General features: G+C 40.6%; 1 protein-coding gene across 1 annotated transcript in view; it reads right to left on the bottom strand.

Annotated features, from left to right (window-relative positions):
• The window catches only part of LOC126252737 (solute carrier family 22 member 7-like), a 90733-nt gene that overhangs the window by 17200 nt on the left and 57703 nt on the right, over positions 1 to 15830 (bottom strand). The window contains exon 7 of the mRNA XM_049953640.1: positions 2646 to 2860. Coding sequence (XP_049809597.1) covers positions 2646 to 2860 — 215 coding nt within the window. The remainder of the gene's footprint in view (positions 1 to 2645; positions 2861 to 15830) is intronic.

Below are 15830 nucleotides of genomic sequence, written 5' to 3'. Positions count from 1 at the left end.
CTGAATTTCTTACTGTTTATTCATGTGTAATCATAGTAAACATCATCAGCTGCTTACAACAAAAATAACTTATAATTATAAGTTTTCGTACATTTTCTCAGCAAGGATTTTTGGGTTGAATCCATGTTTCCGGGCTTGTATTTAATTATGAACTGCCGATGGTCTCCACTTTCAAAACAGGTTAGATTTTGCAGCTATATATTGTACCTGCATCAACAGTTACTCTCACAAATTCCATGTTCCCATGATACTGGACTAGGAAATTATAGGGTAGATTATGATAAATGAAGCTGTTAACCCGTCCCTATCAGTTCGAATAGATCTCGTTCCATGTACTAAAATACCTGTTGCCCAGCAACAGACATCAAGTAGAAGTTGTAAACCACTAAGACAACCGTCTAGCTCCACCAAACGGTCTTTTACCCATAACTGGTATGTCTTTACTTCTATTTTTTTTGCCCTATTTTTGTTCTCCCCCATCGATGAAGCAGCTGAATAATCACTTAGCGATTACTTGCTTCATGATTTAGATTAAATTTCAGTAGATTTGCGTTTATATAACCGTGAATCATATCGTTGGCATTTTTGCTGTTCTCATGCTGATTAAATTTATGGACTAGCTATGTAGCTGATAGCTGTACAGTGCATTAATCAGTATATTTGAGTATTTGTTGAGTTATGGCAGTATATTGTTTTCTCGTTTGTTATATTGTATCCCCCCTTCTATCCCATTCCTGATCAATTCGATTACCTGCAGTGACTTATTCCTGTAAATAGGTAACTAAGTAATTTACCCCTTGCTGAAAGCAAAATGTCTACTATTCCATTAAGCCAAGGAGAATCAACGGCAGTACAACCCTTCCACCCTACGAAATTTGTGATGGGGATGGCATTCTAAACCTTAGAATTTGTAACAGCGCATATTGGCCATCATCGCGCATTACTGTACATGGCCATTTATTATTGAATTTCGTCAATATCTAACCTGCGGTTCTTAATTGCCACAGTCTATGAGCAACAGAGAAGCGAACATTCCTGGATGTGCTCCATCTGTACTGATTAGAGATGGGGGATCCGCTCCTGAACTGATTCATAGAGTTGAATCTTTCGAAGGAGTGAACAATCAGTGATTCATAAAAAAAGAACGGTAGCTCCAAACGTTTCCCACAGCAGAGAGAGAGAGAGAGAGAGAGAGAGAGAGAGAGAGAGAGAGAGCATATCAGAGGGGCCACTGCTGGTCAGAGCACACTGCACGCCACACAACACAGCCAGCGCCTGCCTCTGCCCTGCTTCTGCCTGCATTGTGCAGTGCCCCATTGGATTTTGTGTTTCACATATGCCGTGCCGTCTCTGTGCTTCCTCTGCCGCGTGCACCGTGCAGTGTCTGGAGCAGCTTAACTTAGCATCGCGCTCCGTCGGCGATCGTTTCAGTCGCACGTCCTGCCCTCTGGGCGGTTGATGCGAGCAACAAGACAGAGAGCCTCCTAGCGGAGAACATAAGAACTACTTGCAACAACCTGCTTGCAAGGGGACGGACGATTTGTCTCGGAGCGGGTGACTGGTGGCCATTCACCGCTCCCCCCCACCCTCGGAACTCGCCCGCTCAACGCTCACCCCACCATTCTCGACTCTAGCCAGAGCGTTGAGCAAAGCAACTCAGGTGTCACTCTAGTCTCTGCGGTCTTAGCTCACGCAGTAATACAGCTCGCGGCTCGACCTGCTTGACTCAGCGACTCTGCATCGGAGTTCGTCTCTACTGGATATTGTTCCTCGTAGTAATACCACTATGTATATTACATTATTATGTTATGTATACATTATTTGTTTTTATTCTATTTTTATTTGTTTAAACTGATCAGATTAGGTTCCTGACGACTCCTCTTACTATACGATTTTTATTACGGACACTCGAATGTACGCTTTAATTACGAGCGAACCGATAAACATATCGCAAAATGTGATACACCAATATATTCCTTGTTTTATTCTGCATAAGACTATATGCAGCACTTTAGTCTTACAGTCAAATTTATATATATTTTTTTCTTATTCTGGTACGGATTTTGCGATTTTAGGCATCTTCAGAAGGAAACGTTCACTTTAAAAATATATGGCTTGCGATGTATTTGTACGAGGTTAATGAAATTTTAATACATTATAGCCAAATATATTGTTAATTTAAATCTCACGTTACAACATTTTCCGATCACCCAAAAAACCACGATAGTGCAAAATAAATCAATAAACAAAAACTTTGTCATATCGTGGACATTTCAATAAACAATACAAAATTCTTACTTATTATCTGTGTTACTTCACAATAGGATCAAATAAGATCAAAATACAGGTATAGTACTGGAATAGACCAAGTTTAAAGGGCAATGTGCCTTCCATTTATTTCCTATTGTGAATGAGTGGTGAGTCATGAAATCGAGCTAGTTCATTTCAGGGAGTGAACAGTTCTGATCCGATCTCTGAAAAGAACAGTTTTGCCCATCTCTAGTACTGATCTCATAGTTGACCCACTTGGTTATCACAGCAGTCTTCTCTGACTATTGACATCTAACTGATCTATCTTACGATTTTCATCCAATTTTTAGATAAGATAGAGGCTAAATCAGCAGAGAGGCATGGTCGCAGCTCACCAGTCAGCAGGTAGAAGATGAAGGCACAGGCCGTTGCAGCCAAGAGTGCACTGGCCACGCCGGGCCAACGGCGACCGAACCTCGCTCCAAAGTAGTTCACCAGGTAGTAGGCAGTGAACTTTGCCGCCCCCTGCGCCACTATCCCCAGGAAAGGGTTCGCGCTCAGTCGGCTCACTGCTATCACCGGTGAGTACATTGTCAGCAGGTATACCGACCTGGTAACGACCAGAAATGCGCACACTATTCCATATCCACTAACATATCAACATGCACAGACTCCTTTAAATGGGCTTACGACACAGTCTTTATTGTAAAGTCTGATTAGAAATTGTCATTAAGCTATATCTGTACCAAAAGTGAACTTAAAAATACGATTTTACCATCATCATACATAAAGACTTACAAAACTTGTACATTGGTTTTAGGTACCCTTGATATCAGATCCATGTAAAGTGTATGACAGATAGATGGCCACTATGAAGCTTCTTTCCAAACAAGCCCTCTTGATCTGATGTTCTTAGTAGCTACAGTAACGTGGATTGTCAGTTCTATTAATTTAAGGCCGCTCTATTTCCTAATACAGGGTGTTTCAAAAATGACCGGTATATTTGAAACGGTAATAAAAACTAAACGAGCAGCGATAGAAATACACCGTTTGTTGCAATATGCTTGGGACAACAGTACATTTTCAGGCGGACAAACTTTCGAAATTACAGTAGTTACAATTGTCAACAACAGATGGCGCTGCGGTCTGGGAAACTCTATAGTACGATATTTTCCACATATCCACCATGCGTATCCACCTTTGACAACGTGTCTGGCGGAATGGCTTCACATGCAGATGAGATGTACTGCTTCAGCTGTTCAATTGTTTCTGGATTGTGCCGGTACACCTGGCCTTTCAAGTGTCCCCACAGAAAGAAGTCACAGGGGTTCATGTCTGGCGAATAGGGAGGCCAATCCACGCCGCCTCCTGTATGTTTCGGATAGCCCAAAGCAATCACACAATCATCGAAATATTCATTCAGGAAATTAAAGACGTCGGCCGTGCGATGTGGCCGGGCACCATCTTGCATAAACCACGCGGTGTTCGCAGTGTCGTCTAAGGCAGTTTGTACCGCCACAAATTCACGAAGAATGTCCAGATAGCGTGATGCAGTAATCGTTTCAGATCTGAAAAATGGGCCAATGATTTCTTTGGAAGACATGGCGGCCCAGACCAGTACTTTTTGAGGATGCAGGGACGGTGGGACTGCAACATGGGGCTTTTCGGTTCCCCATATGCGCCAGTTCTGTTTATTGACGAAGCCGTCCAGGTAAAAATAAGCTTCGTCAGTAAACCAAATGCTGCCCACATGCATATCGCCGTCATCAATCCTGTGCACCATATCGTTAGCGAATGTCTCTCGTGCAGCAATGGTAGCGGCGCTGAGGGGTTGCCGCGTTTGAATTTTGTATGGATAGAGGTGTAAACTCTGGCGCATGAGACGATACGTGGACGTTGGCGTCATTTGGACCGCAGCTGCAACACGGCGAACGGAAACCCGAGGCCGCTGTTGGATCACCTGCTGCACTAGCTGCGCGTTGCTCTCTGTGGTTGCCGTACGCGGTCGCCCTACCTTTCCAGCACGTTCATCCGTCACGTTCCCAGTCTGTTGAAATTTTTCAAACAGATCCTTTATTGTATCGCTTTTCGGTCCTTTGGTTACATTAAACCTCCGTTGAAAACTTCGTCTTGTTGCAACAACACTGTGTTCTAGGCGGTGGAATTCCAACACCAGAAAAATTCTCTGTTCTAAGGAATAAACCATGTTGTCCACAGCACACTTGCACGTTGTGAACAGCACACGCTTACAGCAGAAAGACGACGTACAGAAAGGCGCACACACAGACTGCGTTGTCTTCTATATCTTTCACATCACTTGCAGCGCCATCTGTTGTTGAAAATTGTAACTACTGTAATTTCGAAAGTTTGTCCGCCTGAAAATGTACTGTTGTCCCAAGCATATTGCAACAAACGGTGTATTTCTATCGCTGCTCGTTTAGTTTTTATTGCCGGTCATTTTTGAAACACCCTGTATATACATTACTTAAGTTCATGACCGAATGTAGCCTTCGCATCCAGACCATTTTCAAGTAGATTTGAAAATGATGCTGTTGTAAAGCATCTGTACAGGTGTCGGTCTCTAACTGGTGGGGGGGGGGGAGTAAGAAGGGAAAAGTCACGTGACAAGGTAAGCAAGCCGCTCCCACGCCTTCTACACGTACTTCAGTGTATGCACTAAGATCGAGAAATAGACTGGTGTAAATGAGATAGGAGAACGATAGGTGTTTCCCTTCTTTAGGTAACAATAGCGCCAAATGGTGGCGATACAGGTGATGCTGCATCTCTGCAGGCACAGATGAATGGACGCTTGAGGGTGCGACCACACGACGACGTAATCATGGCAGGAAAATGACGTCATGACAGATCATTAGTGGACATTAAAACAGACGTTGAGCGCCTGCACACTTTCTGTCAGTCACCGTGACCTGTTGGTGATGCATGCCAGCTCATCTGACGCGCTCTCTTACGAGAGCTTGCAACACTACAACCCACTACCTCACGTACATTTCAGCTACCTTGATTTCTCGATTGCATAACCATTTTTGTAAATACATTTATTAATGAATTTTTTCATTTATTAGTGTTTATGAAAATTTTATTTTTTGTTGATAGGATAAGTAACAATTGTTCGTGTCAAATCATTGTAGTAAATACGCTGACCATGTCAGGGAAGCTTCTATTGTGTAAAGCACAGTAACAATATCGTCGTTGGCAAGAGTGCGCAGTGGTGAAGGCAGAGAAGTAGTTGCGAAGCATCTGTCTGGAGGAACGGACGTATTTGTTGAAGTGCAAGCGCCAGAGTGTTTTGCGTCGAAAATGTTGTGATATGTGGCCAGGCAAATTGTAAGTGGTCGAGCAAGTATGTGGGCACAATACATGGTCATAAGAAGATTTTCGAAGCAATGAAGAATATTGTGTGGGCCAGATTTATTCAAGCTGCACACTAATCAAAAAGAGCCTGTTGTCGATCATGGAACTCATAATAAGCACTACTTTGCACCACAGGCAACGCATAGCGAAGTGAGATCCTGCAGTGTTTCGTAGATGTGTAATTCGCATGCTAGCATCTTAGGAACTTCTTGGAACATTATACATCATTTAGTCAAAGAATGAACTTGTCGAGAGAAACTTCATTGACACTAGTCATCACTTCACCACGATTCCAAGAAAGTTATAAATGCAAAAAAATAGTCAAAAGAAGCCAGATGTAATTAAATTTACTGTTTATTTTCAACCGAGTCATTATTGCAACAAAATATAGTAGTACCGACAATTGCTCATATAGTGTTGCACTACTAATGCAGAAATTAAAAGTGATTTTAATTGAAATACAGTTTCTATGACAATAATATGGTGGATTTTATGTAGTGAAAGTAGTTTTAGAACTTTATGTTGTATTTTGTAAGTGATATTTTATGCACACATCAAAATAACACTGCTAGTGAAAAACAGGTATGGCGTTGCGATGAATGAAAGTTTTTACTGCATCTATTTTATATACCATCAGCTGTAGAGTAAAAAGTAAAGAATAATAAACAGTTTTTAACACGAAGGATATTTTCAGGCAGACAGCATTCTCGTGAATTGCGCAACATTGAAGGAGTCAACCGCCCCTTACATATGGAGAACAATATATCTTTGCCTCATGCAGCTCGCAGTAGGTACTATCGATAGTCGAGAGCCGAGTGCGCCAGAAAGTAGTCAGTGTTGAGACGCCGAAAAAGTAAGTTGTTGACTACTAAACGAGCAGGGCGGATTTCGGCAGGATGGGTGACCGCATTTACCATTGTTTAACGGCTGTGTGTGTCACCCAGCGCCGTAGGCGTGACCTCCAGCAAATACGGAAATGGCATTAACTGAGTGACATGTTGGTATGTTTAAGTGTTCATTTGCATACCGTTACTACACGATTACCGCACCGGGCACCAACGATTTGAATTGCAGTGAGGATTGTGCAGTTGGTGCTACATGGAGGATATTGGTGTGTGACGATATTAATAGGCGACCTTTGATGAGTTAACCGTTATTATTTTGTCAGATGAAGAGAGTAACTTCCTCATTCGTGCTGTTTAGACAATATATATAGAACCCTAACAACAAAGTATGTACCGATTATTGCTACCTGACATTCAAATTGACTTTGTTGGATTTGATACGAAACAACTCCTGTTCAAATATTAACGGATCAGCTTTTATCAGCTGCACACGGTCGAACTATTCTAAACTGTTAGGCTGTTATCCACAAGTCAATAACGATGAGTTCTAAAAGGGAGTGTTTCATTGTGGCATTCTATGAAAGGACAGTGTGCAGTGCGATAAGAGATGGAGAATAACAACAAATGGTTCAAGTGTGCTTATCGCGAAAGAACATTGGCAGTATTAAGAAAATCTCCAAAAGTTTAAATGGTAACGAAAACTTCTCATTAATTTACGTATGTATGAACAATTGAGAAATTTCGTGAAAAACCATCTTCGATAAACGGTACTTTGTAATGGTTTTCATTGTGAAAATGCATAAAAAACTTCGGACACTGTATTACGATGTAATTGCAGGATAATAGAACGTTCTAACACCTAATAATTAAAAGCAATTGGCAGTATCAGACGACAGGGACAGTGTTAATAAACTCTACTGTGGAGTACAAGCACGGAAATTCGTGTGTAAAACAGTGCGAGGTTAATATTAACGAGAGACACGGGTAGAAATTATCACGACGTAACTGCTCGCGTATTCATTACAAACGTGTCAAAGAAGTATTGTGCTCAGTCTTTACGCACGAAACCGGCTGTAAACCGTTTTAAAATCTCGAAAATTAATGTGGACCCATAATCTTATACGTAGGCAATAATGTACGGAGCCCAGCAGCCGCGTCAAAGAACGTCAGTCAGGAAGTAATTCGACACAGCACCAGTTACAGTCACGTGAGAGTTTCGACGGCGTAGACATGCTACACCGAGCAGCCACCAACACGCTGCCGAAGTTGCATCTCGTGGAGAAGCTACTAAGTATCCTGACTGCAGTGCCACCTGGCCACCGATCAGCGAACTTCGACGACAATGTCTATACAGATTACAGCAGGCGGCGGGCAGCCAGCGTCGCGTCAGCCAAGTCACCGCATATAACGAGCCAATGGCATTGACACCAGCGGCAGCGACTAGAGGTGGCAAAAAATAACTTAACTGATAGAAATAACCGATTACTGAGAAGTAATGGTTACTGCGATAACCGCTCACCTCATACTGGCAGGTATTTCAATAACTGCCAATGGTGCCTCGCGCCATCTGTTGACCCGAAGATCTTACTACGCTTGCGCGTCAAGTCATCGAAGGAGAGGGATAGACCATTTTGAGGGTGTTCTCTAGGTCATGGAAATAACTATGAGACTGCGCGCCATCTGTTAATAGAACTGTGTACTATTTCGTGCGCCATCACTACTTTCAGCACAAACAGTTAAATGAAGTTAATGTAAGAGTGGTGGCTAACAGGGGCTGCAGTACATGCATTGACATGTATGGTCGTTCCCTTGAGCCACCGCCTTGTTTGTCAATTTAGTTTGGGCAGGTAGTACAAATACAGTTACCATAAGGAATTAGAGCGACTATGGAAATAACTATGAGGTCAGTATTTATCTCCGGTAGTTATTGTTATTTGCTCACAGTTCTACTTCTCTGTAAGTTAACGGCTACCAGTACAGGTAAACTGGAAGTTAGTAACTGTGTTCCTGACTCTAGTTGGAGGTCATAGAGCCCGGTGATATTTGCAGAGAGGATGGTTACTGGAATGAACAAATACTTTCATACTGCTATGGAAATAGCCAGTGGCTATCGGAGAGGACAAAGTATCACATAAAACATTTGAATATAATACTTATTATCCTCATCATTTGTCAGGAGATTGTCAAAAGACATGAATGTTTTACAGTAAACTGGAGTTGCTAATGTTTACAGGATTAATACACTGCCAGAATAAAACATAGTTATGCATGTTTAATAAATTTATCAGATACAGGTACCTTATCTTGACTGCTGTGAACAAGTGCTGTCAAAACTGAAACATAGCAGAATTTTTACTTAAGCTGGTCTAACAGTCTCTGTTAAGATATTCATCTACAGAGTAGAACGAGTTGCCTATCAAAACGTCTTTCAAACTCTCTGTAAACTGTGCTTTATCTCAAACCAAGTTTTTATTGGTTGCTGACTTGCTAGCAATTTATTGAAAGTGTGTGTTCCTGAATATTGGACCCCTTTTTGGACCAAGGTAAGTGATTTTAGGTCTTTATGTAGATCATTGTTCGTATTCCTAGTACTGATATTATGTATTCAGCTGTTGGTTCGAAATACTTGCAACAAATTTCATTAAGGAATAAATATACTAGGAAGCAGTGGTTAGAATACGAAGTTCCTTAAACAGGTTTCTACATGTTGTTCTTGAATTTTTACCACAAATGATTTTTATTACACACTTTTACATGCTAAAAACGTTTGCTCGATTTGTTGAGTTACCCCAGAATATGATCCCTTATGACATAATAGAATGAAAGTATATAGCTTTTTTTATTTTTATATTTATGTCTCCTACATCTGACATCATTCTCACTACCAATACAGACTTGTTTAGGCGTTTCAGCAATTCTGTGGTATGCCCTTCCCAACTGAATTAATTATTGAGTTGTAATCACAGAAATTTAACACTGTCAAACTTTTCATACACATGTTGTAGCTGAAGAAATCGAGCAGTTTTCCAAATCTCAACTAAAACTTGGATAGCGTAGAGGAGTAAACGAATCTATCACATTATGTATATTTTTGTATTTTATTACAAGGCCATACACTTATTCTATTAAGTAAACAGCACAAGCTTTGAATTCAACCTGAATTATTCAGCTTACATATTACTTCATACTTAAAAATGCACATTGTTAACATTTAACTTAAACAGTGCTGTGGCGAAGTACTGCATTTTGTGCTGCAGCTGTGAGGATAATATTTATAATAGCTACTGTGATAACATACTTACATATGATATGAAACACTAATAATCGTTCGAACATCAAGTTAAATCTACCCGCAGTTAATTAGCTAAGGTTATCGCACGATTCGTACGACATTCCTGCCATTTCGCTCTACTCACAGTGATACTGATAACTAAACTGATGGATTCCACTTGTGTCGTTATTTAACTGTAACCCCATTGGAGTATTCAGTAGTAAAAAATAACTTGAAACTTATTTATAACTGTTACAATAACGGTTTTAAAAATATAACTGGAACTGTGATAACGGTTATTCCAGCCACCAGTTAACACAGCACGCAATGAATATTGAATTCCGCAGCAAGTATTAGCGTCATGCAATGAGTCGAGACAACCTGCTGGCGCAATAATAATTTAATTAGGCTATCTGCAGAGCATATAATCACATTTTGTAACGCTACAAGAATTGTATAGTAATTTTTCCTTCCATTTCGGTATTTTCTGGCTCGGCAGTAGTTTGTCTATGTATGCATATATTTTAATGTTTTCACCAGCAGGACAGCTGCGAATACATTTTAAGACTTATGCTATAGCATTAATTGTTGATTACAGGTTTCATAAGTTAATTGGTGGTGTTATTTGATTTTTGATGCTTTGGTGTGAGGTGATGAATATTACCATTGGTGTTTAATTCAGATAAGTTGGTGAAGTTTTTTATATATCCAGTGCAAACAGGTACTGTTTCTGTTTTGAGCTAGTTGAAGTACTGCTGTCATTATTTTGTTTTAATTGTCAGGTGAAGAGTCTTAGGTTACCCAAGGGTTAATTTATAGTGTTGCCTGTATGTAATATATGTAACCAAACATGTCTACTGAAATCAAGTAGGAGATTCTGGAGGTAGAATCTGGGAAGAAGGAGATAGGACAGGAGGATAGAGTTGATTCAGGAATCAGTGGCTGTGGACTGTCAATAGAAAGCCCATTATCTCATTCCACCAATAACCTCAAGATACCAATTAAACCTGTAGTAAACATTGTAGTGGGCAGACAGAAATATGTGCTACTGGCGATATTAGAAAAAATTAATGCCAAGATTCAAGCCACCAATTGGAAAATGGAGGATACCAAGCAGGAAACCAAGGAACACAGTAAAATGACCCAAGAAAAGACTGAAGCCACTAATAAGGAAATCAGAGCCACCAGTCAGAAAATCGAGGGAACCAATAGAAAAACCCAAGAAAAGATTGACATTGTCAATGAGGAAATTGAGATGACACTACAAGAGCATGAACATTTTAACAGACAATTACAGAATTATAAGGAATAGGTGAGGAAAGACTGCAAGGAGGGAGAAGGCAGATTCCAGCAGGGCATAAACCTGCTCTAAAAAGATGCAAAGAAGATGGGAGAAGAGATAACTGAGAAAGCTCATGAAGAGGTTCAAGAAGTTAAAGAAGAATTAGGGGGAAAGATCGAAGGGATAATGCAGAAGCAACAGCAATGTTAAGTAGCTATTTAGGAAGTAGGCAACAAACAAACTGAATTAGCTCAAAATATACAAAGCGCAATAACATTGCAGAGGGGCGAAGATAACAGGAGGATTGCACAGGACATACAACATTTACAAAGCGAAATCCAACAATTAGAAACGAAAACTGAGGAGACTGACAGAAAAATTGGTTATGCAACACTAGCTATAGGAGAAGGTAAAGTGATAACATTCATGTTTGGTGATAATCGTCATCCACAAGTTCATGTGGGACAAAAATATAAGTCAAAGGGAGTGCTGCACCTGAAGATTTTTATGAAATGGTTGAGAGACATTTTTCCAACACATTTTCGAGACAAAGACAAAATTCGGTTTGCAATAGATAGAATGGAGTGAAGAAAAAAATAAAGTTAGTAGTTATGAGCAGTTTAAAGGACAATTTCTAAAGAAGTACTGGTCAAAGTGTTCAGAAGTTTAAAGATAGAGAAGCCCTGATGGAGATACTGGAGCACACATGTGGGTAAGAGAATAATCAAGCAGGTGAGCAGGGCCAAAAAGAAGACAATTACCAATGGAATCAGTGTAATAATCAATCGTTCAACTGAGGAAGAGGAGACTATCATGGAAGCAGGGGCCATGGAAATGGACATCAGTTCCAAGGCCTTTCCAGAAGAGATGAAAATACAAGGGAATACGAAAGAGAAGGTGGCAGGCGAATAAATAGTGAGGCCTAAGATCAGGAAGAAAGGAAAAAGTAAACTAGACCCCACTCCTGATGAGGTCCAATTGTAGTCAGGATAAAGATGTGTGGACTAGATGTTGATGCCTTAGTTGACACTGGGAGTGAAGTGCGTGCTATGTCTCGAAAGCTATATGACCAGATACTGAATACTAACGCCACCTTACGTAGTTTTCACATAAATGATGTCCGAGTTGCAAATGCTGTAGGTGCCAAAAGTAAGCCCATTAAGGAATAAGCAATGACTGGGTTTGAAGTAGAGGGAGAAGCATATACAGCGACATTTTTGGTGATACCATACAGTTATTTTGGGAATTGACTGGCTAAATGAAGTAGAAGCAATCATAAATTTCGATGAATGCACGCACAGTGAGTGTAAAAGGACAGGACAGGAGAAATGAGAGAACTGACCTTGGTAGAAAGTTAGAAGTCAGAAGAGTTCTGACAGGTGAATTTGTGTTATGCGGTGGGCCTACAGAAGAACAACCGGTTGATGAGCAAGTATTGATATTCTACGAGGGATTAGCACAAGCAGATCAACCTAGTGAAGATGCTATAGGCAAGAAACTAGAATATATGACACATTTGGATGAAGAGATTTGGAAGAGGTTACCAGAGATCTCACATAAGCACAGCAAAGTTTTCTCTCAGCAGCCAGGAATCATGAAAGAGGTAGAATGTAAATTGAAAGTTAAGGAACACAAGCCTTTCAAAACAATACTCCATCCCTCACGCTAAATGGCAAGCAGTAGAAGAGGAAATACAAAGAATCGTTGACCTTGGGGTTATTGAGAGAACCAAGACCAATACAACAGTCCATTATTTGTGGTAGACGAGAAACATGGGAAAGTGAGAATAGTTTTGGATGCATGTACAGTAAATAAAATCATTGAACCAGATCAAGACAAGCCAAAAACGATAGAAGAATTAATTCAAAGGTTTCGGGGTGCAAAGATACTTAGTAGCATTGACTTGCCCACAGGATACTGGCAAATACCTCTGACCTCTGAGTCATGTCAGGATACTGCCTTCATGTAAGCTGGCAGAAGTTATCATTTTAGAGTATTGCCATCTACATCTACATCCATACTCCGCAAGCCACCTGACGGTATGTGGCGGAGGGTACCTTGAGTACCTCTATCGGTTCTCCCTTCTATTCCTGTCTCGTAATGTTCATGGATAGAAAGATTGTCAGTATGCCTCTGTGTGGGCTCTAATCTCTCTGATTTTATCCTCATGGTCTCTTTGCGAGATATACGCAGGAGGGAGCAATATACTGCTTGACTCCTCGGTGAAGGTATGTTCTCGAAACTTCAACAAAAGCCTGTACCAAGCTACTGAGCGTCTCTCTTGCAGAGTCTTCCACTGGAGTTTATCTATTATTTCTGTAATGCTATCACGATTACTAAATGACCCTGTAACGAAGCGCACTGCTCTCCTTTGGATCTTCTCTATCTATTCTATCAACCCTATCTGGTACGGATCCCACACCGGTGAGCAGTATCCAACCAGTGGGCGAACAAGTGTACTGTAACATACTTCCTTTGATTTCGGATTGCATTTCCTTAGGATTCTTCCAATGAATCTCAGTCTGGCATCTACTTTACTGACGATTAATTTTAAATGGTCATTCCATTTTAAATCACACCTAATGCCTACTCCCAGATAATTTATATAATTAACTGCTTCCAGTTGCTGATCTGCTATATTGTAGCTAAATGATAAAGGATCTTTCTTTCTATGTATTTGCAGGACATTACACTTGTCTACATTTAGATTCAATTGCCATTACCTGCACCATGCGTCAGTTTGTTGCAGATCCTCCAGAATTTCAACACAATTTTTCATTGTTACAACCTCTTAATATACTACAGCATCATCCGCAAAAGCCTTGGTGAACTTCTGATGTTATTCACAAGGTAATTTATATATGTTGTAAATAGCAACAGTCCTACGACATTCCCCTTTGGCACACCTGAAATCACTCTTATTTCAGAAGACTTCTCTCCATTGAGAAAGACATGCTGCATCCTGTTATCTACGAACTCTTCAATCCAATCGTACAATTGGTCTGATAGTCCATATGCTCTTACTTTGTTCATTTAATGACTGTGGGGAACTGTATCAAACGCCTTGCGGAAGTCACGAAACACGGCATCTACCTGGGAACCCATGTCTATGGCCGTCTGAGTCTCGTGGACGAATAGCGCGAGCTGAGTTTCACACGATCGTCTTTTTCGAAACCCATGCTGATTCCTACAGAGTAGATTTCTAGTCTCCAGAAAAGTCATTATACTCTAACATAATAGCTGTTCCAAAATTCTACAACTAATCGACGTTAGAGGTATAGGTCTATAGTTCTGCACATCTGTTCGACGTCCCTTCTTGAAAACGGGGATGACCTATGCCCTTTTCCAATCTTTTGGAACGCTATGCTCTTCTAGAGACCTACGGTACACCGCTGCAAGAAGGGGGGCAAGTTCCTTCGCGTACTCTGAGTAAAATCAAACTGGTATCCCATCAGGTCCAGCGTCCTTTCCTCTTTTGAGCGATTTTAATTGTTTTTCTATCCATCTTTCATCTATTTCGGTATCTACCATTCTGTCATCTGTGCGACAATCTAGAGTAGGAACTACAGTGCTGTCTTCCTCTGTGAAACGGCTTTGGAAAAAGACATTTAGTATTTAGGCCTTTAGTCTGTCATGCTCTGTTTCAGTACCATTTTGGTCACAGAGTGTCTGGACATTTTGTTTTGATCCACCTACCGCTTTGACGTAAGACCAAAATTTCGTAGGATTTTCTGCCAAGTCAGTACATAGGACTTTACTTTTGAATTCGTTGAACGCCTCTCGCATAACCCTCCTCACACTACATTTTGCTTCGTGTAATTTTCGTTTGTCTGCAAGGCTTTGGCTATGTTTATGTTTGCTGTGAAGTTCCCTTTGCTTCCGTAGCAGTTTTCTGACTCGGTTGTTGTACCATGGTGACTCTTTTCCATCTCTTACGACCTTGCTTGGCACATACTCATCTAATGCATATTGTGCGATGGTTATGAACTTTGTCCACTGATCCTCAGCACTATCTGTACATCTGTACTTGAGATAGAACTTCTGTGTTGAGCCATCAAGTACTCTGAAACCTGCTTTTTGTCACTTTTGCCAAACAGAAAAATCTTCCTACCTTTATTAATAGTTCTATTTATGGCTGAAATAACCGATGCTGAAACCGCTTTGTGATCGCTGTTTTCCTGTTCTGCATTAACTGTTACTAATAGTTTGGATCTGTTTGTCACCAGAAGGTCTAATATGTTATCGCCAGGAGTCGGTTCTCTGTTTAACTGCTCTAGGTAGTTTTCAGATAATGCACTTAAAAAAATTTCACTGGATTCTTTATCCCTGCCACCTGTTATAAACGTTTGAGTCTCCTAGTATATATCTGGTAAATTAAAATCTCCACACAAAACTATAACATGGTCGGGAAATCTACTCGAAATATTTTCTAAATTTTCCTTCAGGTGTTCTGCCACAACAGCTGGTGAGCCAGAGGGCCTATAGAGACATCGAATTGCCATGTGTGAGCCTGCTTTAACCGTTACCTTTACCCAAAGTATTTCACATTTCAGACCTCCGTCAATTTCCTTTAATACTATTGCACTTCTTATCGCTATAAACACGCCTCCCCCTTCACTATCCAGTCTTTCTCTGAGGTATACATTCCAAGCCATTTGGGCTTAATTTATCGGTCTTGGAATTTGTTAGAGCATTGGATAATATTTTGGGTGAAGAATTACTTAAGAAGTTTACTGTTAACGTAGATGATATATTAATTGCAACTGAGACATGGGAAGAACATTTAGAGACACTTGAGGGAGTCTTGCAG

Source organism: Schistocerca nitens, chromosome 4 (genome assembly GCF_023898315.1).
Source record: "Schistocerca nitens isolate TAMUIC-IGC-003100 chromosome 4, iqSchNite1.1, whole genome shotgun sequence".
In the NCBI taxonomy this organism is placed as follows: Eukaryota; Metazoa; Arthropoda; class Insecta; order Orthoptera; family Acrididae; genus Schistocerca; species Schistocerca nitens.
This window is presented reverse-complemented; position numbering and strand designations above follow the sequence as displayed.